We start from the raw sequence: 24,035 nt of genomic DNA, 5'->3' as shown, positions 1-24,035 counted from the left end.
TTCCTGGCATCCACAATGAAACTTTGACTGCACTCCCCATAGAGACATCGTATTTCGGGTGATTAGGCCAATAATACCATCAGTATGGATTAAACGTTTTTTTGTAGGCTATTGCAAACTTCACCATCTGGTATATACTGTTTGCTTGAGACTCTGTTTTTCTAAATTACAAGAAACAGGATTACAATTGTACTTTTGTTATGCCCTTCACGATGAAATTTGGACTGGATGGGAACATTTTATATCCTTGTTTGACTTTTTTCCAGATTTCAAATACCCAGTCTTACCTATATTAGTTAATTGGCTTATTATTCAATATCCAGGAATAAGAAGGTGCATTTGCATTGTTCAGAAGTCTCACCAGGGAACTAAAGGAGAGATGGGGGAAATTCTTAAATGGCAAGCATTATAGGAACCAATGCTTTTTAAGGAAGACATTATTTTTATGCCAAAAAGAAAAGGCCTATTGCATGTTGAATCTGTGGTCTCATCTGAAAGAAAGCCACATTATAGTCTTGAAAAGAAAGAAGTGAGGAACTTGAAATTTGCCCACATTTATTAGAAATGATAGTATTTTCTAAAACAGCCAAAGAAGGAGATTAAGGATGGGATAATGATTATACCATAATCTATGTGTATATAATTATGCTCTTTCAAAAACAAGTGACTTTGTGCTACAGTTAAGAGAGCATGAGAAAGCTTGGATTCCCAAATCTTTCCCTCCCAGCTGCCTCTGCTTAGGCCAAACGGCTCTCAAGCACACACAATGGAAAATAACAAGTGCATTTACACTCTTCCTACTTCTTTTAACTCCCAAAGTGAGTAGGAAATAAGATTAAAGAAGTTTGCTTAAAAAGACAATGGACAAACTCTTGCGAGGATCCCATCAAAACAGAATAGAAAGAAATCACAGTTTCTTATACAAAGTATAATAAAATAATAAAGCCAGAGACTGATCCTCATTTCTCCATCACTTGTAATATCAGCCACCTCAGCAGCACCAATTTTCACACTGTATCTTCTCATTGTTCTCCTACTGTGCACTGCTCTGATGGCAAAGATAACCAGCCATCAGATATCATGGGAGATCAGGGTAAATTCTACTTGTTTGAAGACCTATTAATATTTTAAACACTGCCTGCCCTTCAGGCATGGAGGTATTACACCACTACACAATACAGTTTGCCACTGATTGGAAGGTTTCAAGTGCTTTAGCATCCTGATAATTAAGTAGGAGATATAATCATATTAGCACAATTAACATGAACCAAAAGGTAGGCTTTTCAATTATTTCAAATGTTTCTTATATTGTGTAATCCAAAAATAACTACGTGATTAACTAATTTGTCTCAAAAGAAATGTCTCTATGTAGGTCAGGATGAGATCATTTGAAAAAAATCTACTCTTTTTGAGAACTTTTAAACCGCCAAAAAAAAAAAAAAATCTCATTTAAGAGCTGGAGTCAAATTATATGGTCATTTTAGTTCTCAGAATTCAAAGCATAGATGGCTGGAATCATGTGTGTGTGATAATTCTAGGCTACTCTCAATAAATAATACATGTCATTTCTGCTTCACTGAGGCTGTCACTTACTGCTCTAAATGACTTTCAATGCAGGGCCCAGCCTGCTCTCCCAGAGTGCACTTCAGCTCAATTCCAAACCTGAAGGGTCCTTCCAGTATCCGGCCAGCTACCATAGCAACCAGACCCTGGCCCTGAGTGAGACAGCCCCTTCGCAGCTCCCGGCCCGCGGCGCGCAAGCCCGAGGTGCAGGTGCGGGCCAGAGCTTCAGCCAGGTACGTGCGGGACGGGCATCCCTGCTGCGTCGGGCCCTGGGCTCCAAGGAACAGGTGGGAAGCAGGGCTGTGAGCCAGCGTGGTGTTCCCTCCTACCTTTTGCAGGCTTGCCCCATGGCTTAGGAGAGATGCCTCCGGGGCTGGGAGTGAGGGAAATGAATAATAAAATACGATTATCAAGTAACACTGAATTGTAGATATTTTCTTGAGGAATGTCTTGGAATCACTCACACCATATCTACTTTGTCTATACTTATCTCTGGGAATGTGTGTCTAGTTACTATTTCTGTCTCTATAGGTGGTATAAATACGACATACATTCCGAGTTTCTAAGTGCAACTGAAACGAAAATTTTTCTCCAAAAAAAAAAAGCACGAAATTATTCTTTGGGCTTTATCATATAAAGGAACAAAGTATTGCATAATCAAGTATACAGAACTCTTGTGAAGATACGTGAGATTAGTTTAGGAGTAGTTACACTTGGTCAAGTGTGATTATGAAATGTGCCTGTAATTGTGTCTTTAAAGGGTGCACTTACTCCCATAGTCACAGCTATGTATGTGACTCCCATAGTCACAGCTAAAACCTGAATTTTTTTTCAAGAAAGGTGTAAATGTTGTTTACATGCTAATTTTGGGGTGCAGACTATATTTGATCAACCCACTAGAATTAATATATGGATTGGAGGACTGTCTTGTTTTAAGCTATTTTAAACTTACTTTAATCTCTGTGTGTTTTGCTCCTGGAACGAAGAACCCACAACCCCAAAAGCACCCGTTTAGCTGATGACTAATTTCATACTTGCTGCATTCTTACACGGGACCTCTGCCAGGAACCCTTCTTGAGCCACTGGACCCATCATGGGCTCCTATAACAACCAGACCCTTCCATCTCTGTCACCAATTTATTGTTACTGTGCATCCAAGAATCTTTCCAACTCAACTAAAAGCTATTTAAGGGCATCACTGTTTTATCTTTTATCAGCAGCCCCTAGCCATCCCTGTGGCCCCCCAGAAATGTCTGCAGACAGGTAGGAGCCAAGGTTAGCTAGTATGGTACAGCACAGTCACCCTGAGATGCTTATTTTAGGTGACACGGATGCAAGTGAAGCAAAAACTGAAAAGTCTCAGTGCATTTCAATTATTGAGTTATTGCCTCAGCAATAGAACATGAGTAACTTTCTTCAGACAACTCTTGTTCATCAGTGGCTTTGTAGCTTTTACCTTCTTGTGATGGCAAGCTATAGAATATGTGAATAAAACAGAGTGGTAAATAAAACATTCCATGGAGAAGCATGGTCTGTTCCTGCATTGTGGTTCGGTGTGGACCCGGTTCAGGCAGTGCATCGATTTGGATGGAGAATGGAGGTGGGTGGGGCTTCAGAAGGATGGGCCCTCAGGTCACTGAGTGCAGGTAACATACACAGAGGCTAACCCTAGAACTCTACTGTTTCCCAGATCCAGGATCACCTTTCTTTAAAAGCACTAGTCCTTTCTACCTCCCTTAAGGAAATGTGAAAGGATATGTGACGGAATATCTAAAACTGGTTTTTAATTTATTAGAAAAAAATTGTACCACAAATATACGTGCATTTATCATAAACACGAAAGATATGATGTTTAAAATGTTGAGTGTTATCAGCATAGGAAATATTGTTGGATTTTTAAGAATTTATTTTATTACAAGATGAAATGGAAACTGTATGATTTTAATTCTGTAGGTATAGAATTCTGTAGGTATAGATTTTTTTTTCCTCTCTCAAAAGCATCCTTTTCTTGAAAGGAAGAATTTTTCTTTCCATCTGTATTGACTCTCTCTGACCATGAGATACTGATTGTGGTAGGATATACATGATTTTGAATTCTTTGGAAGCACACAAGTGGATTATAGTCCATTTATCCTTATATCTGGCTCTACTTCTAGGTCCAAGAGGCCACATTAAGAAATAAGGAGTATTTTATATTCAAATTCACTTATGAAAGCTATGATTTTAGCTTTTACCAGTCTCCTAGAACTTTTACAACACATAGATAGTAAAACAATACAGTTCTACCTTTTTTAAAAAAAAACAACCTTAAACTCACTTATTATTCATTGGCTTTTTTTTTTCATAACTATCTAAGACCCCTGTAATTCGAGTTGAAAACATTGTATCAAATATTTTTTAAAAATCTGTATCCTCATAGCTGAGCATCAGGGAAACTAGAAATGTCAATATAAAATGAAAAATCAGTTAACTTATCAACTCCTCTGTGAGCATCTTACAAGCTCAATTCACACATAGGTATGTAATGACTAGCTGTTAAAGCAAAGATTTCTTTTTTTTTTTTTTTAATTTATTTATTTATTTATTTATGATAGGCACACAGTGAGAGAGAGAGAGAGAGGCAGAGACACAGGCAGAGGGAGAAGCAGGCTCCATGCACCGGGAGCCTGATGTGGGATTCGATCCCGGGTCTCCAGGATCGCGCCCTGGGCCAAAGGCAGGCGCTAAACCGCTGCGCCACCCAGGGATCCCCAAAGCAAAGATTTCTTATAAAATTAGTAGCTACCATTTACTGAGCACGCAGAAGTAATCTGTTTTACATGCATCCTCTTATTTAGTCTCCACAACAGGGCTGTGATACCATCTACACCCTAAAGATGGGGGGACTCAATCTCATCACATTTAGAGACATTGTCACACACCATATAAAGGCAGCTATAGTGAATATGGGCACAAAATCTTGACTGAATTGAAGTCTAGTGATTCCAGCAGTGTTTCATAGGTTTCCTTTTATGATTGACCATTTTGACTAAATACATGAGCACCTTGAACCTATTAATAGATCTATAAATGTGGACAAGCATTCTGGCACTTTATGTACTTCCCTGTTACACAAGTTCCACTTGGACCTAATTCTGTCATCCACTAATTAACATGGGAGTAGAAGAGTAGAAGCTCAGAATGACAGGATGGGGCCTTGCAGTAAAAGTCTTTTTTAAAGTTTAATCAGAAAATGTAATGCAGCTGTAAAGATATCAAAGCTATGTATTTGAAGGCATGAGAATTGTGGTTTGAAGTCGTCTGTAAGTATGCATGTTCAAGGTGATGATGACTCAAGTTTGAGGCAGAAGTGACTAGCATTCTCATGTATCCTGGCAGGTGACTGGGTGGAGAAGTCTGAACGTTCAAATCAGGGGGTTGTTACAGTCCACATGATGAAGAGGACGGAGGCTGTTGGCGAATATCTGAATCCTATTTATTTTACTAAGTGGTGGATCTTGGTACCATGATTTACTTTTAGCTATCATATGCTGCAGAATGAAAGGCATGTTTTATTGAACACCCATAGGACCTGTGACTTCCAAATAATGTCAGAGAAGGGTTGAACAAGTGAGCCGGTGTTTTTATTTTGCATTTAGCATTATACTTTGAAAGTAGGGAGGCCACATCCCATTCAGATAGCATCTCCTTTGTTTAGGTTATCTCGGGAACCCCTCTACTCCAGTGGTTTTGCTGAGCCCAGTGACACATTGTTTTCAATAGTCTGAGTGGTGTGAAAGGTCATTTCTTCAAGACTGGATTAATTTTTAGAATATCTTGCAGTTAGAAAGTGCCAAAAGTGCTAGTGAAGTTCAAATTATTGACAACAGATGCCAGACCAAGTTAATAAGGTCAATAATCAATCAACACAAAAATATGTTTTTTTAGTCTAAAAAATATGTGTAATTCTAAAGTAAAGAAAATGGCTTCCTGTCTGGCTCATAAATCATGTCAGAATGCAGTTTCAAAGGAGTATCACACATGTTCAAAGATTCTGATTTCAATTAAAAAAAATTCTAGTTTATACAACATAATAAATGTTTGTGGAGTGATCATCACCAGGCTCTATATCAGGCCCTGGCAATATATGCAAAACCTACAATTGCCCCATCAAATTCAGTCTGCAGGTAAAAACTATGAGGCACAAAAGGTACAATAAAGTATTAATTCTCTGCTGCTACCCTAACTAAAATCTTGGAAAGTTATTCTCTTCAGACTCTAGGTTGAATTCATGGGACTGGAAGACAGAGAAGATAAAATCCTTCCCATCAGACCCCCAAAGCCTTCCTGGAAAGTAGCGTGAGCCAATTTACGGTTGTTCATACCTCACCTTGCAAGCTCTGTGCCCCAGCCTCAAACAGGCTGTTTAGAACCCCACCTTCTCTCCCCTCCTTCATCCTCCAAGTCAACCTTGGCTTGGTGTGACTCTCTTGAGGTACCCCAGTTAAAATAGAGCTGTTCTTCCAGTTACATTTGTGTATCTGTGTGTTATTCTTCAATGCATCCAAGGTACTTTGTTTGCCTATTGTATGCCACGAGCTGTCATATATGCTCGGGATTGAGAAGTAAAGAAAAGAGACACGGTCCCCATCCTCAAGGCACCTAAATTCTAGCAGCAGCCATGAGAACTCGGAAAGTCGACACAGGGAATAAGTAAACCATATAGTTTGTTAGAAAGTGATGACCTCTATGCAGAAGACATGATGCAGATCAGGACAAGCAGGATCAAAGCGCAGGATGCAGATGTGGCCTCAGGCCTCATGCAGAAGGAAACAGTCGGGAAAGATTTGAAGGTATAGAGAGAACCGCTAGCTGGATGGCTGTCATGGGGACAGCAAATGCAGTGGCTCCCGGATGAGGTGGCCTGGAATGTTGACAGTACAGCAAGGAGGTCAGGGTGGCTAAAGTGGGGTGCAGGGGCTCTCAAAGGGGTGGGAAACCCAGTAGTTCACTGTGAGGATCTTGTCTTTTATATGAGGAGCCTGACTTACCCGTTGAGCATCATTCCGCCATAGCACATATAACACCCCATAGTGAGTTGCAGAAGAGTTTCTTCCCATCAGATTGCCTTGCTGCAAGAGCAGACGCCATGCGCAGTGGATCTCCGTATCGCAGGTAACTGGCCCGGGGTTCATCAGGCCCCTCAAACCCAGCCTTATTCTTTATAATCCTCCTGCAGAGGTTGTGGGTAGAGAGAGCAGGTAGAGAAGCTGGCTCTCCTCCAGGCTTTGTCTGCTTCTGCTCACATAAAATTTCCTGTGGGTTATATGAAACGCTGAATATAAAACTTTTGGAATAGAGGAATCACTCTAAAAATGTCGGTTGCTCCCCACATCCATACATGAAGTGGTCTCACCAAGCATTTCTTCCCGCCAAGAAACAAAATATGCAAGAGATGTGAAAGTATGCACCTGTTCAAGGGCACTAGCAAAGCAGCACCGGAGCCTAAAGATTTTTAAACCACTCCTGTGTCCATCAGCAGAACTGAAGTAAGTGTGTGCACATTTATGATCCTAGAAAAATGCCTGCTTGCTACCGGAAATTAAGACTTGTATGACAGTTTCGTCAAATAAAACTGGACAATAGTGGATATCCTAGAAAAGCAGCAAGCTCTTTCAGAAGCAAAATTGCCATTTCTTGTTGATCTGGCCCACTTATTTAATGTGGCGCTGACTTTTACGTCATTTAGACTATATTGTAATTATAAAAATACCATCTGCTCACTTGTGCCAGCGGGTGTGTGTTTGTTGAATATGGAGTGTTGCTTATTGGTGCACTCTTACGTCAGGTAAATGTGAGGTCAGGGGGATGGAGAGCTCCATGGATGGTGATTCGGTGGACAGAGACCCACACGGTGCAAAGGTGGAGTAAATCCCCAATAAACACCTATGTACTGACCGTTGAATGAAAAGGGTCATAGGTGCATATGCCATCACTCCCGTTTGCTTAATTATGAGCAAAGTTGTTGTTTGGTAATACTTAGGGAGAGAAAAGTCACCAATGGACGTGGAAAACACAAAATCACAGGGATGTATTTAGTGCAGGATAATGCTGTATGTAGCATTTAGAGGATAAATCACGCCATTTTGTATACTTTCTTTGGCATGTTTGTGGGAAACGGGGAATTCATTTGTTTCTAAGATAGTTTTCCAATGACCACCTATTGGAAATCCTTTCTCATTATTCTGCTTTAAAATCTTTCTTATCCATTTTCTGTTTCCAGCATAACTATATTTAATCTGGCTTCAGTAATTGAAACATCTCTCGTTGCAGGGATTACAACGAGTATGTATGTGTTGTACTAGAGCATTTCCTCCTCTAAGCAAATATTTGACTTCTTAAAGTAAATACTGAATGAACCTCTTGCTGAAATAAAAGGTTTTTGTTCTATATTTTTGCCAAGATTATTAGTTCTTTAGAAAATGTTGCCATCCAGAAATCCCTCCTTATATATTCTTTAAGATAAATTCATATAAGCCATGTCATTATTTTTTTTTCCATTGGTAGAGGCTGTTTTAAAAAGATGTATTTATTTGGTGGGCACTTGGGTGTGTGGAGGGGCAGAGGGGGAGGGAGGGAGAGAATCTCAAGCAGACTCTTTATTGAGTGAGGACTCCAAGGCAGAGCTCTGTCTCAGAGTCCCAAGATCATGACCCAGTCCAAAATCAAGAGTCGGACGGACACTCAAGTGTCTGAGCCACCCAGGCACCCCTCCATTGGTAGAGCCTTTTATTTTTATTTATTTATTTATTTTTGGTAGATCCTTTTAATGGCCATATGAAATACTTTTCTGAATACTTATGGATAATGACCCTAATCATACCTTTAGTATAGGGAGGACAGAGGATAGGAAAAATCATCACCCAGGATGCAAAAATCTGCACCACCTGGTTTGTACTAGTGTCTGGGAAACCCTGGGAAAATAGATCCACAAGCTCCTCCTTCTCACTGCAGTGACAAGGATGAAAGGTTTGCAAGAGCACCTGCTCTCTTGCACCCTCTCTCTTGAATTGTGGGACCCTGATGCAAAGAGAAAGCAATGAGAGTGGTCTCCATTTTTATCTCAAAGATTATAGCTCTTATGGCCCTTTTCACTAAATTGTTCTCTTCTGAAGAAGGAATTCCTTCCAAATTCCTTGATTTTCCAATGACGTTTACTTTGTTCTGGGCACTAGCTGTCACTGTCCATGCAAGGTCACCACCACCAGGTAAATCCAGCAGTGATGACTCCAGGGACAGTGTGAACAGAAGTGGTCTCTTTATGTTTCGTGTTTGTTGTTACCAGAACCAGTGCTCCCCAGGGGAATTGCTAGACAAGGCTCTCGATGATTTTACTTGGTTATTTCCAAAATCAGACCTTTCTCACGGCACTAGGATTTTCTACCTTGGAAATTATTTGGGAAGAGTGGCATTTCTTCTAAAGTTAATTTCAAGAGAGAAGATAACCAAAATTGGGGGAGCAAGGATAGTAGGATTCCAGTGAGTGTAATTCATCCCAATGAATAAGTTCAAGGGCACAGAACTTATTTGGGAATATAGATTCTTTTTAATTGTGTTGTATGAAAGGAACATTTTGTACTATACCTAAATGAGACTGTTGGCATTACTGGAAGTCATGGTATCTTTTCTTTTCCAAGTCGCGGGGGTAAATGGCTTTATCTACCTGAGTGTACAGAGTTGCTCTAGGAAAGTTCCGCATGTTCTCAGATGTTTTAATCAACAGCATGTTGCTAATACCAGATTGTTCTGGTTTAGAAACGTATTTAATCAAAGATGTCATCTTCAAGCCCTGTTCTGTTGTTTTGGTTTTGGGGATTTTTTTTAGCATTTAAAGACTATTCTGACCTCTTAACTCATCAGACAAATATTCTTCAGTCATTGCTTTTGTTTTCTTATTTGCATTCTCTTGAACAGCCATGCACCCCCTCCTCATCCAGTCAATATCGTCTCTCTGTGTGGGTTCTCTCCCACTGGCCTTTTGCCTCTGCCTTCCTCTGAAAGGCTCCTTCAGCTCTGCCTCTCACAACATTGTTTTTGCCCAGGACCTCCTTAGCCACCACAACCAGGAATATCTGCGTCATGAATTATTAGGCTCAGCAGACTGATGGTAATTCCGGGAAAATGACAGTGATGGATACGGCTGGTAGGGGAATGGACAGCTGATCCCAAGTCATCAGGCTCCCTCTGGGACTCCACAGGGAGTTCAACTGCCCATTCCTGACAGTGTCAGCCCGGCTGCCCAGCATTCTGGGCAAATACTCCTCCTGACCCAGAGTTAGGGACCTTGCTGACAATTCCAGGAAACTTGGCATCTTCACGAGGACTGCCCATAAATCATGGACCTCTTTATAAAATGTGGTGTTTACCACAATGACACAGCTTACTCATGATTTGAAGTCAAGATTCCTTAGACAGCCCGGCTGTCAAGTCTTTTGTTAACTGGCTGCAGCATAGCAGGGTTTTGTTGTGGTTTTTTGGCACTGCCCAATCTCCGAAGAATGAGGATTAAATAGGTCTGAGTATGGAGAATTTGTTTCCCCATGTCACCTCCCAGGCCCATTTCTACTCCCTTTACAGAAGATAAAATGTGAAGGGATGAGAAAGCAACTCTGCTCCATGTTTAGGCCAATGCCACGTTCTAGTCCAAGAACACCATATTTTCAGGCGCTCAAACTTCTAGAAAAGAACAAGTCATAATTGTTAGCCTGGTATTATTCTGTACAAATAATGATAGATCTCCAGAATAATGTCAAGGTAAAATATTTCACCTAAAAGGATTGCAGAGAGGCCTTCAAGAACACACTCCTCATTTGTACATGAAATATAACAATTGCTAGTTAATGATTTATTGAGTTAGAGAATGCATTAATGCATGGATCTTGAATACTGTTGGTTAATGAGTATTGGGAATAATGTATATATTACCTAAACTCCCATTTTAATATTCTTTGTACTAGATTTTGAAAATACATTCTCCTCTCCTTTTTTTTTTAAAGATTTTATTTATTTATTTATTTATTTATTTATTTATTTATTTACTCAAGAGAGACACGCAGAGAGAGGCAGAGACATAGGTAGAGAGAGAAGCAGGCTCCATGCAGGGAGCCTAATGCGGGACTTGATCCGAGGACCCGGGATCACACCCTGAGCTGAAGGCAGATGCTCAACCACTGAGCCACCTAGGGGCCCTTATATTCTCCCCTTTAAACAGTTTCATCAAATAGGTATGAAAAGCACTCCACAATTACGCAAGAGGCTTCAATGTACACACACACACACACACACACACATATATATATATATATATATATATATATATACACAAACTCATGCAAGCATACAATATACAAATTACTATAGTGATTCTAAATCTGTCCCATCCAAAACTTATAACTATTATGCAGATGAAATACCTAATTTATAAGAGCTTTGATAAGTTATGTGTTTTGTTTATGTCTCATTTTTTAAAAATATCTACATTTTTTTTACATGAGATAGAATGTTCATAAAGTATCCATTGGAACTGGAAGTAATGTTTCACTTTTCTCTTGATGATTTTCCATAATGGGAAGCAAGAAAGGAAAGACATTTAGTGTACACCAAACTCAGCCCATTGGAAACTATTTAACCAGAGTGTCTATTTGACAATGTTCTAGTTCCCTGTTAATGTCACATAGGTGTGTCTCTTATTTTGGAGGGGTAGGAAAAGCAAATAAAGTAGCCCTCTGGGTTGGTCTGTTCCAAAGAACCGAGAATGGAGACACCAACAGAAATTGTCCTTCTCAAAAGCTCATACTATGACCCAATATAGTATTGGGGAACAATCTGCTCTAAGTATATAGACATTTTTATATCATTTTAAGGGTCTCATCATCAATAAAAAGATTACTTCAATTTTTAATGCATTTGCAAATATCCTTAGAGGAGAAGGTTTAATAGTCATGAGGTTTTTGTTGATGTTACTTTTTTGGGATTTTTTTTTTAAGTGAAGTTTTGGAACTCTACCTTTAAAATTGGATGTCTAGGGCAGCCCGGGTGGCTCAGTGGTTTAGCACTGCCTTCAGCCCAGGGCCTGATCCTGGAGACCCCGGGATGGAGTCCCACATTGGGCTCCCTGCATGGAGCCTGCTTCTCCCTCTGTCTCTCTCTCTCTCTCTCTCTCTCTCTGTGTGTTTCTCATGAATAAATAAATAAAATCTTAAAAAAATAAAATAAAATAAAATTGGATGTCTAGTAGCATAGTGTTAATATACTTAAAAAAATATTTTATTTATTTATTCATGAGAGACACGGGGAGAGAGGCAGAGACATAAACAGAAGCAGGCTCCCTGCAGGGAGCCCAGTGAGGGACTGGATCCCTGGACCAGGATCACGCCCGGGGCCAAACAAAGGTAGCTGCTCAACTGCTGAGCCACCTGGCATCCCTATGGTGTTAATATACTTTTAAGGTAAAATTGAGCTCCTATGACAGTTAAGTGGGTGACATATTATGCGTGTTAAAAATCTACTTATTTTTAACACAGTGACTTGGGTAGTAACAAACTTGGGTCTGAGGCACGGATTTTGTATCCTTAACTGGCTAAGAGTTGCTAAATAAAATTACGTAATGAGACAAAACATAACCACAAGAGTGGAAACAAGCTCCCAAAAGACTACTGCTTTTGTCCAATTGATGCTGAAGAAACAGAATTCTCTGTGTAACCAAAGAACCGTTCTTGGGCCCTTATTATTTCCACAGCCATCCAGATGGAGCCTAACACCCCCAGGTTATTTATTGTAAACTGCAGAGGGGCTGATATAAAAGTCCAGTAAGGTAGGCCACCAGTTACATTTGCCTATTTAAGTTCAAATTAATTAAAATTAAATATGTGTTAAAATCTGATGTTAAGTACCCAGTAGGCTTCTGTGTCTAGTGGCAACCATATTGGGCAGAACATTTCCGACATGAACAATACTAATCCTAAAGAGCATATAAATATCTTTTATGTTTTAATTTTTTTCGTGTAAAAAAGTGACAAAAACTTCACCAAGATCCTACAATATTTAAAAAACTTTTTTAATTGGCTGCTATAGCCTATCAAAATATCTGGAGCTATTATGGAAGTTCTCAAAACATCCACAGATTTAGGGGCCGTTTAAGGAATCTTTTGAGACAATAATATTTAGCAATTGGCGCTCCTGAGACTAGACGTTCCAACAGATTGAGGGAAATCAAATGTGTGCAAAGCGTGATCAGGGTTTTCCTAGTTCCTGCATCATTCTAGTGTTTAAATCCTAGAGTTCTACGTAGTGTTATTTTAATTTATATCAGTATACTTGAGTATTCGTTTTATTAAAAATTATGCAACTTGGTAATGGCATCGTTAATGTCACATAGGGTTATTCTGAATGTTATATATCCAAGACATAGCACAAAGTATCTGTTCCAAAGGCTTTGTTCCAATGCAGGGGACTCTCTGAAGAGCCTCTGTGGTTCTTTCTCCTCCTTATGCTCCTGTGGGAAAAGTTTAGAGAAAATTTCTGTTGTAGGCTTTTCTGCTACTTGTCAGCTGGGTTCTGCACAGTGGAATGTAGCTTAGGCCCCAGGAGATCTTCAGAAAACAAGTGAAGGAAGAAGGTCTCCGTCTACAGCTTTAGCGGTGGTTCTCCTATCAGAGGCATCCGCCTTCCCTGGGAGATTGTTAGAAATGTGGGCTCTCAGGCTCACTCCAGACCCCTGAATCAGAATCTCTTCTAGATCAGTGGCTTGTAAACTAGTGAGCACCATAATCACCTTTAGAACCTGTTAAAACAGGGGTGCCTGGGTGGCTCAGGTGTTGAGTGTCTGCCTTTGGCTTGGGTCATGATCCCAGGGTCCTGGGATCCAGTCCTGCAACAGGCTCCCCACAGGGAGCCTGCTTGTCCCTCTGCCTATGTCTCTGCCTCTCTCTGGGTCTCTCAAAACTAAATTTTAAAAATCTTTATTTTTTATTTTTTTTTTACTTTTTTTAAAATTTTTATTTATTTATTTATTTATTTATTTATTTATTTATTTATGATAGTCACACAGAGAGAGAGAGAGAGAGAGAGAGGCAGAGACACAGGCAGAGGGAGAAGCAGGCTCCATGCACCGGGAGCCTGACGTGGGATTCGATCCCGGGTCTCCAGGATCGCGCCCTGGGCCAAAGGCAGGCGCCCAACCGCTGCGCCACCCAGGGATCCCGATTTTAAAAATCTTTAAAACACACACACACACGCAAAACCCTGTTAAAACAGCTCCCTGGACCCCTGTCCCAGAATTTCTGATTCCATAAGGGTGGGCTGATGCTGATAGTGGGCAGGGACCACACTTGGAAAACCACTGCTTTAGGGAGAAGTTGCTCTTCTATTTGGATGCACACTGGAATCATCTGGAGAGCTTCCTAAAAAGCCTGATGCTTGAGTCCCACCTCCAGAGATCACGTGAATGGCTAGAGTATAGCATGCATACATAGATTTTTTAAAAAGCTCCTCCGCTGAAGGTTAACCTGCAGTCAGGTTCGAGAGCCCAGCCTATACATTTCATGCTCAGACCTTCTGCTGGGATGGAAGCAAAACTGGAAGCAAGCAGCACCCTTATGACTCTGGATGATGCCAGAATCTATCTCGGGGCTCAGGATGAGCACACCAGTTCTGCAGAGCTTCTCCACCATCCTCCACACATCCCCCCCACCCCTGTCCCCATTGCCAATGCCAAGGACTTGGGACCAGCTCTATTAACTATTCCTTTATTCTGCAAATATCCACGGTATCTCTACTAGGAATCAGGCCTTGTTCTAGTGGCTGGAGACCCCTTACTGAACAAAGGTGTGGTGTTTACATTTCACTTTCACTCTTACCATTACATTCAAAAGAATTGCTCCATAGTGTTAAAGGAGAACTAGGGCTGGACATTAAAGTGGTAAATATAGATTTTATTCAGGAAAAAAAAAATCCCTCCTTTAGTAGGGGAAAAGAGATCGTGGTAATGAACTAGGTCCTATCCTTACTTCAATGAGGAAAAGTAGGATTTACAGGGTGGAGTCAGTGGGCAGAAAATTGATAGGAGGAAACATCAGGCGGAAGGGGACTCTGACTGTCCCCCCACCCCATGCTGAGAAGGCACCTGGCAGCTACCGGGGCATGAGGCACCGGGTCCCACATGCAGGGCCATCCGCCATGGAGCCTGGGGCCTTCTGGCTACACTGACTGCACGGGATGTTGCTAAGTCTGGGCAACACAGAGATGAACACAGAAGCTCCCAGAACCAGGGGCTATTGGAGAAGAGAGTTCAGAGGATCCTGACTAGAGTTTGCTCAAGGAGAGCATGTCAGTGGACTGAAACAGAATATACACAAATATGTAAAATACATACACCGCATATAAGTGCGTGCACGCAGAGACGTACACAGTGCCTTTTGACAAACCATTTGTCCCCTCTCATCCACTGCCCTTATAGAGGATTTTGATTTTGCCGCATTAACTCCCTCGAATCTTCCCATGAACCTGACCTCCAGATAACATTTGGGATGTGATGTGTGTGTGGATGGAGGTGCCCAGGCTGCTATTTGCCAGTTGCCATTCCAAAGCGGGTGGAGAGGCAGCATTGAAACTTTTAATGGATGGCATCTGTTCCGTCTCTCTCCCCCTTCCCTGCATCTTACCCACTTCCTCCTTCCCACTCAGTTCTCACCCCTAATTTCAAAACCTTCTTTCCCAGTTTCTTTCCCTGTGCACAGTCCTACCTCCTTTTCACACCAGGCTGCTCTCAAAAACCTTTCTGCTCCCCCGGGAAAGCCTGGAAGATCCCAGATCTCCTGCCCAGAAGTGGTTGACAATGTAGTGTTTTCATTCGCATGCAAATTTGTCTCTGGACAAGATTCAAGGAGAGTGCTTTCCCCTCCAACTGTCTCTCCAGCTCCACCCCAGCCCTTGTTGTCTTTTGTGTTCTTGTAAATAAATGAGAGGCAACTGGCTTTCAATTTGAAGACACAGCTGCAGGGGGCTCTTCAAAGCCAGAGAGAGAGAGAGAGAGAGAGAGAGAGAGAGATGCTGAAAGATTTGTGGCCCAGGGTTAAAATCTAGAAAAGGGAGGCTTTTTTAGTCTTTCATTTGCAATTGCTCTGACTCCTCTAGAAGCGCTTTTTTTTTTTTTTTTAATACTGAAAGATCAAGGGTTATTTATTTTGACTTCATATTTTTCCCTCCTTTTCACTTCCCCGGGCCCAAAAAAGAAGACTCAATACGACAGTAGCAACAGAATAAACTCTGAGAAGTATGCTTATTGTCGATGTTCTCCAGATAAGTATGCGACTTAACCAATTTTGGAGGTAGAGCCTGTGTCCAGTGAGATGACCGTGGGGGTGGAGGTGGGGGCCCTGGTGCCTTGACTTCCCAGAGGACGAGCGGATCGTGACTGCATCCGCGCAGATGCTGATGGCCCGCCCGTCGGGCGGCCTTCCGCGGGTCCGCAGGTGACTGGTGCGGTGCCTCTGCTGTCCAGAGACGTCCTAGGCCTGGAAGCACGACGCTGTCCCCCTCGCCAGACGTGACCCCCTCGCCCCGCCCCTCCGCCTGCGGGTCCCTGCGGTCGCAGCAGGCCCCCGCCCGCGAAGGCCGGGGGCGCCCGGGGCCGGGCCGGGCCGGGCCGGGCCGCGCGGAGGGCGGAGGGGCGGGGCGCGGGCTGCCCGCTGGCTAAGCGCGCGTGTTCTCTCCTCTCCCGCGCACAGGGCACCTCGAGCCGCGCGGCGCACCTGGCGGGCCCCGAGCCCGCGCCGCCGCCGCCGCCGCCGCCGCGGGAGCCGTTCGCGCCCAGCCTGGGCAGCGCCTTCCACCTGCCCGACGCGCCGCCCGCCGCCGCCGCCGCCGCGCTCTACTACTCCAGCTCCACGCTGCCCGCGCCGCCGCGCGGGGGCTCCCCGCTGGCCGCCCCGCAGGGGGGCTCGCCCACCAAGCTGCAGCGCGGCGGCTCGGCCCCCGAGGGCGCCGCCTACGCCGCGCCGCGCGGCTCCTCGCCCAAGCAGTCGCCCAGCCGCCTGGCCAAGTCCTACAGCACCAGCTCGCCCATCAACATCGTCGTGTCCTCGGCCGGCCTGTCCCCGATCCGCGTGACCTCGCCCCCCACCGTGCAGTCCACCATCTCCTCGTCGCCCATCCACCAGCTGAGCTCCACCATCGGCACGTACGCCACCCTGTCGCCCACCAAGCGCCTGGTGCACGCGTCCGAGCAGTACAGCAAGCACTCGCAGGAGCTGTACGCCACGGCCACGCTCCAGAGGCCGGGCAGCCTGGCAGGTAACGGCCCGCCGCGGGGGCGCCGCCCGAGCGCACCCGAGCGCACCCGCCGGGGGTCCGCAGGGTGGGGGCGGCCGGGCGTCCCTGGCCCGCGGTGTCCAAACGCAGCCGTGCCCGTGCTTCACGGGAGGCGACGCGGCCCCTCACTCGGGTCTCGCTGGCTCCCCCACCAGCCTGAGCCTCTGTCTCGGTTCCCCTCTCCCTCCCTCTGCCCCCCAGATCTGAAGGCTAAGCCATCCCTGAATGAAGTCAAATCCCATAGAGAACCACACAGACCTGTTGATGATATCCAGAAAACGAGCAAAGCAAATAAAAAACGCAAAATCTGGGCGATCACCTATAGTTACCTACATTTCCCTGTAGAAAAATGTGAGATTTGCCCAAAGCGGCCATCATTCAGTTTACGTAGATTTCCATAGTAGTGAAAAAGTAAACAACGATTCACTGCCTTGGATCATTACCACTTTGTTATGGCTCTAATTTATTCAAGTCTTTACATATTTTGTCTGAATTTAGTTACTGGGAAAAGTAAAGGACTGCCCCATACCTAGGTCGTTGTATTGACATAGTCTGACAATGGGGGGAAGTGACTAGTAATGAAGTCCCTTGAATTTGCTACCTGCTTATCACAGGGACAGAGGGGGTGGGCTGGCCTGAATCTGTGATAAGAAACCTGCTTATCTCTGCCAGTTCAGAGGAGGTGACATTCCTGTGGTCCTTATGCCCATCAAAGACCAGGCTGAGCTGGTGATTCTCTGCTGGTAGCGCCATCTGTTCAGCTTAAACAAGACACTGTGATTGAAAGACTAATGTTTTGTCTCCTAAAGCACCTGACAAAGAACGGGAGTTATTGTTGATTTTTTTCCCTCTTATGAAAGTATTTGGTAATTGTGTCACTCTAGTAACAGATGCTGTGCTCATATGTTTCCTTTCTTGACATAAATAGATGACTGTGAAGATAAATAGGATTTTTTTTTTTTTTTTAAAAAGGAACTTGTTGCATACAAGAGGCAGGTGTCCAAGGGCTTCTTTAATTCAGCGCAGTAATTGCCAGTGTGGATTGGCCTGGTATAACAGGACGCAGGCTGGAATTCTGCTGCCCGCAAATTATGCTAGCTGTGTTTACCCAAATGAAAATATTCTCTCTCACGCTCTGTAAGAGAATTTTGGAGGTAGATGATCATTAATGCCAACCCAGTGGCGGCACCAACATATCTATAAAGTAAGGACTCAGGATTAGCAGTCCGGATGGATGGCAGAGGTGGCTAGGAGACCCGTATGGAAACTTTGTGTATATAAGTTTGGAAACTTTGTCTTATACATTTGTCAAACAAGTTACTAAATCAGTCAAGGAGTGGGGAACCAGCTACCCAGCTTGCAGGGGACTAAAAGCCTCCCTCTTTGCCCTCCTCAGCCGCCAGGGGGAGGAGCCTGAGTCCCAGAGAGCCCTGTGGCTTGCTAACAGCCCTTTGGTTTCCTGTGCAAACCTGGGGAGAGAAACCAAGAGCTTAACTTCCAGTTCTTTCTCCTCCTGATTATATATCCCAAACAGGTGCTTCTTCCACTTAATCATCTTGGAGAAAACGGGGAATGAATACAGGTCTGCTGGAGACTTTGGGGAGTGTGAATGGGGCAGAAGGAAAGCCTCAGTCCTCTTTATGTTACTGAATTTAGGAAGAGGTTTTAAAAGTAAATATGTTGCGAAAATCGCTTACTCTCAGTAAAATCTGGAATGAGTGTTTCTGAGGATTTGGTGTGGAGTGTGTGTGTGTGTGTTTGAGGGTAGGGACGTACTGAGCACTTCCCTGAAGTCCACACAATTCCAATGTGGACACAATGTGGACACATTGTGTGGACACAATGTGCCGTCTCTTCTTGCCTGTGCATTTCCATATTTTTTTTTCAGATTTTCTGACCATATTTCATCATGCTACCTGGTAGGAAAAAAAAAATCTGTGTGCCATTGATGAGTCTTAATTTTAGAGCTCAATGAACACTTTTAATGTTTGAATTATTTTGTTTAAAATGCATGCTTTTAAATATTCATTTAAAGATTTTCTCATGTAAATTGCTGCTGGTGTTTTTTGAGTTTAAAATTACTCTATAACTCTACATAAATACTTGAGCAGCATAAGATCATATTCCCCATTTAGAAATTAGAAAGCTATGTCCCGGAAAAGGTAGGGGGACAGACTCTAACATTTGCAAGAGATCAGGAATATTGGAGCTTTGGGACCCCCCTCCCATATCTAATCTGTGTGCTTGATATCATTCCAGGCGTCGTAAAGTTTGGAGCCACCTGGTTTGCTAATTGAAAGCACAATTAAAGTCAAGACTGAAAAATAGCTTTTGGATTTTCAGGGTTGTGATTTTTGAGATTTGTCACTGGTAATGACGAAGTACAAATATGGGAGAAGGAGTGAATTTCACTATTGAATGAGTTAATTCATTCACTAATTATTAAGCACCTCTTATGTTCCCGAAATGATTTAGACCCTGGCAATAGAGCAGTGATCAATATCAACCAAAATCCCTAGCCTCATTTCAAATGGAGAAGACAGAAAATCAGCAGGATAAATAGTTTGGTAGAGTGGCCAGGGAAAGCTCTAATTAGAAGGTGACTTTTGAGTCAGTCCTGAAGGATGTAAGGGAGATGGCCCTATTAAAATGTGGGGAACCATGTTCTGAAACAGAAAGAGTAGCAAGTTCCAAGGCTGGTAAGTGGGGGGTATGTCTGGTATGTTGTAGAATAGCAAGGGTGGATCACAGAGAAGGGGGGCAAAGAAAAGACACGAGCAGCCAGATGGGGGTGAAAGAGAGAGTGTAAGTCTTGATGAGGACTTAAGATGGTTGGCTGTGCCAAATCCACGGGAGCCATTGAGGATTTGAACCGAGGAGTGACATAAGTTGACCTTGTTTGTAACAGGGTCTCTCTGACTATTGGTGGAAGAATGCATTGGGATCAAGAGCAGGAGCCACAATGCCAGTCAGGAGGTTATTGCAGTAATCTAAACAAGAAAGGATCATGGCTTGGGCTAGGATGGTAGCCATGGAGGTTATGAAAAGTAGTGTAATTCTGAATGCAGATACATGGTAGAGCTGCGCAGATTGGCTCACAGACTATGTGGTGTCGGTGGAAGACAGAAGACTCAGGGAGACCCAACACCCAAAAGAACAGAGTCCCCATCGACTGAGGTAGGGCCAGCGGCAGAGGACTCTGGGTGGATTTGAGGCCGTGCTAGTAAATATTAAGATCTTGGTTTTGAACTTGTGGTATCTGTCTAACAGAATCAAAATGCACATGAACTTAGTTGAATCCAAGGGTTGGAGTTCAGGGGGTAGCCCAGGCTAGAGATCAAAGCCGGTAGATGATATTTAAGACCACGAATCTAGAAGAGATCGCCTGGGAAGTAAGGGTAGAGAGAAGAGGTCCCAAGGATTGTGTGCCGATTGCTCCACAGATGTACAGGTCTGGGAGCTGAGAAGATGCAGAAAAAGGGATAACCAGAAGTGTAAGTCAATGTCATTTCTTAGAAGCCAGAAGAAGAGCATGTCTCAAGGTTGAAGGTTAATATACTGTGTCTAATGCAATTAAGAAGACAAGGCATGTTCCACTGATGACATTGGTGAAACCGATTGAGTGAAGAATGGTGGGGAAATCCTACTGAAGGCAGGGATTGGTCCATGGAACAAGGGGAGGAGGAAAACTGGAAACAAAAAATGTACAGGATGTTTCCAAGCAGTTTTTATTGCTCAATCACTTCCAGAGATTGAAAGTTCTGTCTGAGGATTTCGAGCCATCAGCTGTAGTAAGCTGATTTTTTTCCACATTTTCTACTAGATCTTCCCAGTGGCCAAACTTTATGAAGTGTGGCCAGAAATCTCAGAGTTCCAGCTCTCTGGGAAAACACCAGATTCAGATTCAACGTAGGAAAGTGTGATTTCTCAGGTGTTATGTCCTCAGGATCCAAAGATCACTTAGAATGTTTTCTTTCTACATCCCCCTCCTCCTCCTCAGGATCTCATAAAACAGTGCCCGAGTGGAAATCCAGCTCTGCCTTGTCCAAGGTCCCTAATGTTAGGTACATTACACACTTCTTGAAATGGCTCTCTCACCCGGGGGGGGGGGGGGTGTCACAATGGTATGTATCTATTTGTGTAATTTAGACATAAATAAGATAATGTATATAAAGTATGAGCACATTTCCTGGCCCAGGAAAAGTCCATTCATTTTATTTAATGATACCACCATGCTAACTTGGTGTGTAAGGAAGAAGTCATTCGTTCTTGCCTCAGACGCAAAGCAGATTTTTTTTAAAAAAAAGATTTTATTTATTTATCCACGAGAGACACAGAGACAGAGAGAGAGAGAGGCAGAGACACAGGCAGAGGGAGAAGCAGGCACCGTAAGTGGAGCCTGATGTGGGACTCCATCCTGGGTCTCCAGGATCAGGCCCTGGGCTGAAGGCAGGTGCTAAACTGCTGAGCCACCCAGGGATCCCGCAGATCTTTTTTTTTTTTAACTTTTTTTTTTAAGATTTTATTTTATTTAGTCATGAGAGACACAGAGAGAGGCAGGGACATAGGCAGAGGGAGAAGCAGGCTCCCTGAGGGAAGCCCGAGGTGAGACTCGATCCCAGGACCCTGGGGTCACGCCATGAGATGAGGGCAGACGCTCAACTGCTGAGCCACCCAGGGGTCCCCAAAGCAGAACTTTTGAATCTGAAAACATGGTGGGTTCTATGTTGGACATACAGAGGTGAGTGAGAGGTCATCTTTGCCCTCAAGAGACCCGGATTTGGACCAGATAGATGAATGGACCATTTCAGTTCCCATGCTGGGACAAGGTAGATTTTGGTTCCATGGGAACATCCTGCAGGGGCATCCCACGGTAGTGTCATGTGTACCATGGATGCTTCCTTGATGGTAGCCCCAGAGCTAAGGGGCATAGATGGAACTGTGAAGAATGGTAGCTGGAATCAAGTCCAAGAGCAGACAAGGTGGGGAGTGTGATGGGTAGAGACTGCCAGCAGTTCTTGGTTTCCTGCGCCAGACATGGATGGTAGAGGTGGGGAGAGTGGGAGATGAGTAATAAGGGGCCTGTAACTTCCCTAGCAGACAGCCCACATGATCTGATTTGCACTTTAAAGACTCCATTCTGGGGACTGAGCAGAGGATACATTGACCAGAAAAAACAAGCAGGGAAACACCTGGGAAGGCACTGGAATCCCTGCTCCCATCCCCCCAGCCCCCCATACACACACACTTAGTTTGCAATGTGACTGTTGAAAAATTATCACTTACAAATGATAGACGAAGAAAGCTAAATGAACGGCATAACTAGATCCTACATTATTCTCTTGACAGATAGGTTGCTTATTTCTTTTTGTAGTTTAAAAGTTAAATTTATTCATTTTGTGCATGATGAATAAAATTATGTTTTAAAAAGCCCCATACTGCAATGTAAAGCATTTGCTACATGCCAGGCATTGTGCCAGACACTTTGCAAATTGTATCGCGTGTAGTTTCCAGCAGCTTAGGGAGGTAGGTGTGATTTTTGCCACATTCTACAGATCTGGAAACTGAGGCTTCTCCATGAGAAGTTCCTTGCCCAGAGTTACTTGGCTGGAAGTGACAGGGATGTGATTTGAACCCAGATCGCTTTGAGTCCCACTTCTCTTTACTCTTAAATATACATGATATAAGGATAAGTCCATATATTTTTTCTTACTGAAGAAAAACACCAAGAATGTAGAAATACAGTGCCAATTTTTAAAAAGATTTTAGTTATTTATTCACGAGAAATACAGAGATAGAGGCAGAGACACAGGCAGAGGGAGAAGCAGGCTCCACGCAAAGAGCCCAATGTGAGACGCGATCCTGGGACTCTGGGATCTCAACCGCTGAGCCACCCAAGCATCCCTACAGTGCCAATTTTTAACTTATTTAAGTAGTTGGTGAGTTTGAAGCAAGCAAAAATATCTCAAAAATGTGTCAATATCCTACTGAATATGACTTCACCTATACCTATTTTTTCTTCACTTCTGTAATAAAAACAGCATGATCCTTTCATTTCCTACTTCAGAGCAAAATTAATCCTATTAAAAGTAGAAATCTGAGTTGTAAATATGTATTAAAGTTCAATCAAACATCAGAAGCTTATTTTGAGGTAAAAATGAAATGAATTAAATGCAGATTCTTAACCAGTGATTATAATCAAAATTGGCTAATATGGACAAGAATTTGGTCAAGGCATGTCCATCTTTTACCTCTGCCAAGTGGACCTACAACTCAGTATTTGGAATGTGTCACATGCTATAAATCCCAAATTCCGCATATTTGGCGATTTCAATTCCATTCTTTGCGCTAATGCTCCCAGGCACACTTGTTATAAGAAAGAAAGAAACCCCACCTAAATACCAGATAAATGCTTTCCAGTCTCCATTGTCAGGTTCTCAAAGGAAACATGAACTCTACTCAAGTAATGAGCCAGTTTGTTTAACACCTGCCACTTGGGAGGTCTATGCAACAGGATATCTGGCTGCCACTGCTCCTTTCAATTGCATTTCCCAGAGGCGATCCCTCCCTGCCCCGTGGACAAACACTCAGTTTTTGTGAACCTTCTGCTCCCCCTTCAGTAAAATAAAAATTTCTAGTTTAGATTTATTAATTAGAATGCGATCAGCCTGTGATATCAAGAAACACTTTAATCTCCTTTCAAAGGCGGTGAAGGTGGATTTTTCTCCCTGGGGGCCTCGTCCCCAGCTGCAGAAGTCCACTGCATTCCCTGCTGGCTGTGGCCCTCGGGCCAGTTCTTCCTCAGAAGTTCTTGCTCTCAGAGCTCAGGCGCCCAGTCCAGGCTATTTTATAGATCAGCACATAATAAATACAGTCTCTCCCGTGTGCTGCGTCTGGCATCCTGCACCCCAATGTCCAATCCCCGCACATTGACCTCCTCCCGCTTCCACCAGCAAAGTGATCGTTCTGTCAGCTGTTTGGCCTCCAGCGTTCTGGAACCTCACTTCATAGGCAGGGACCTCACATCCAGGTGGCCGCATGGAAGCCCACTGTCTCCAGGCTTGCCCTCCGAGAGGGTGGGGACTAATTCTCTTCAGCAGACCTCCTCTGAACCTGTTGCCTGC

At 43.5% G+C, this 24,035-nt stretch overlaps 1 protein-coding gene across 17 annotated transcripts in view; it reads left to right on the top strand.

Annotated features, from left to right (window-relative positions):
* Positions 1-24,035, top strand: part of CTNND2 (catenin delta 2) — a 923,063-nt gene that overhangs the window by 509,169 nt on the left and 389,859 nt on the right. For all 17 annotated transcript variants that reach the window (XM_072752714.1, XM_072752715.1, XM_072752713.1 and 14 more), the window contains 2 exons: positions 1,618-1,796; positions 16,329-16,893. In XM_072752714.1, coding sequence (XP_072608815.1) covers positions 1,618-1,796; positions 16,329-16,893 — 744 coding nt within the window. The remainder of the gene's footprint in view (positions 1-1,617; positions 1,797-16,328; positions 16,894-24,035) is intronic.

The sequence above is a fragment of the Vulpes vulpes genome, chromosome 3, assembly GCF_048418805.1.
Source record: "Vulpes vulpes isolate BD-2025 chromosome 3, VulVul3, whole genome shotgun sequence".
Lineage (NCBI taxonomy): Eukaryota > Metazoa > Chordata > Mammalia > Carnivora > Canidae > Vulpes > Vulpes vulpes.
Note: the sequence above shows the minus strand (reverse complement) of the source record. Positions and strands in the feature narration are given on the sequence as shown.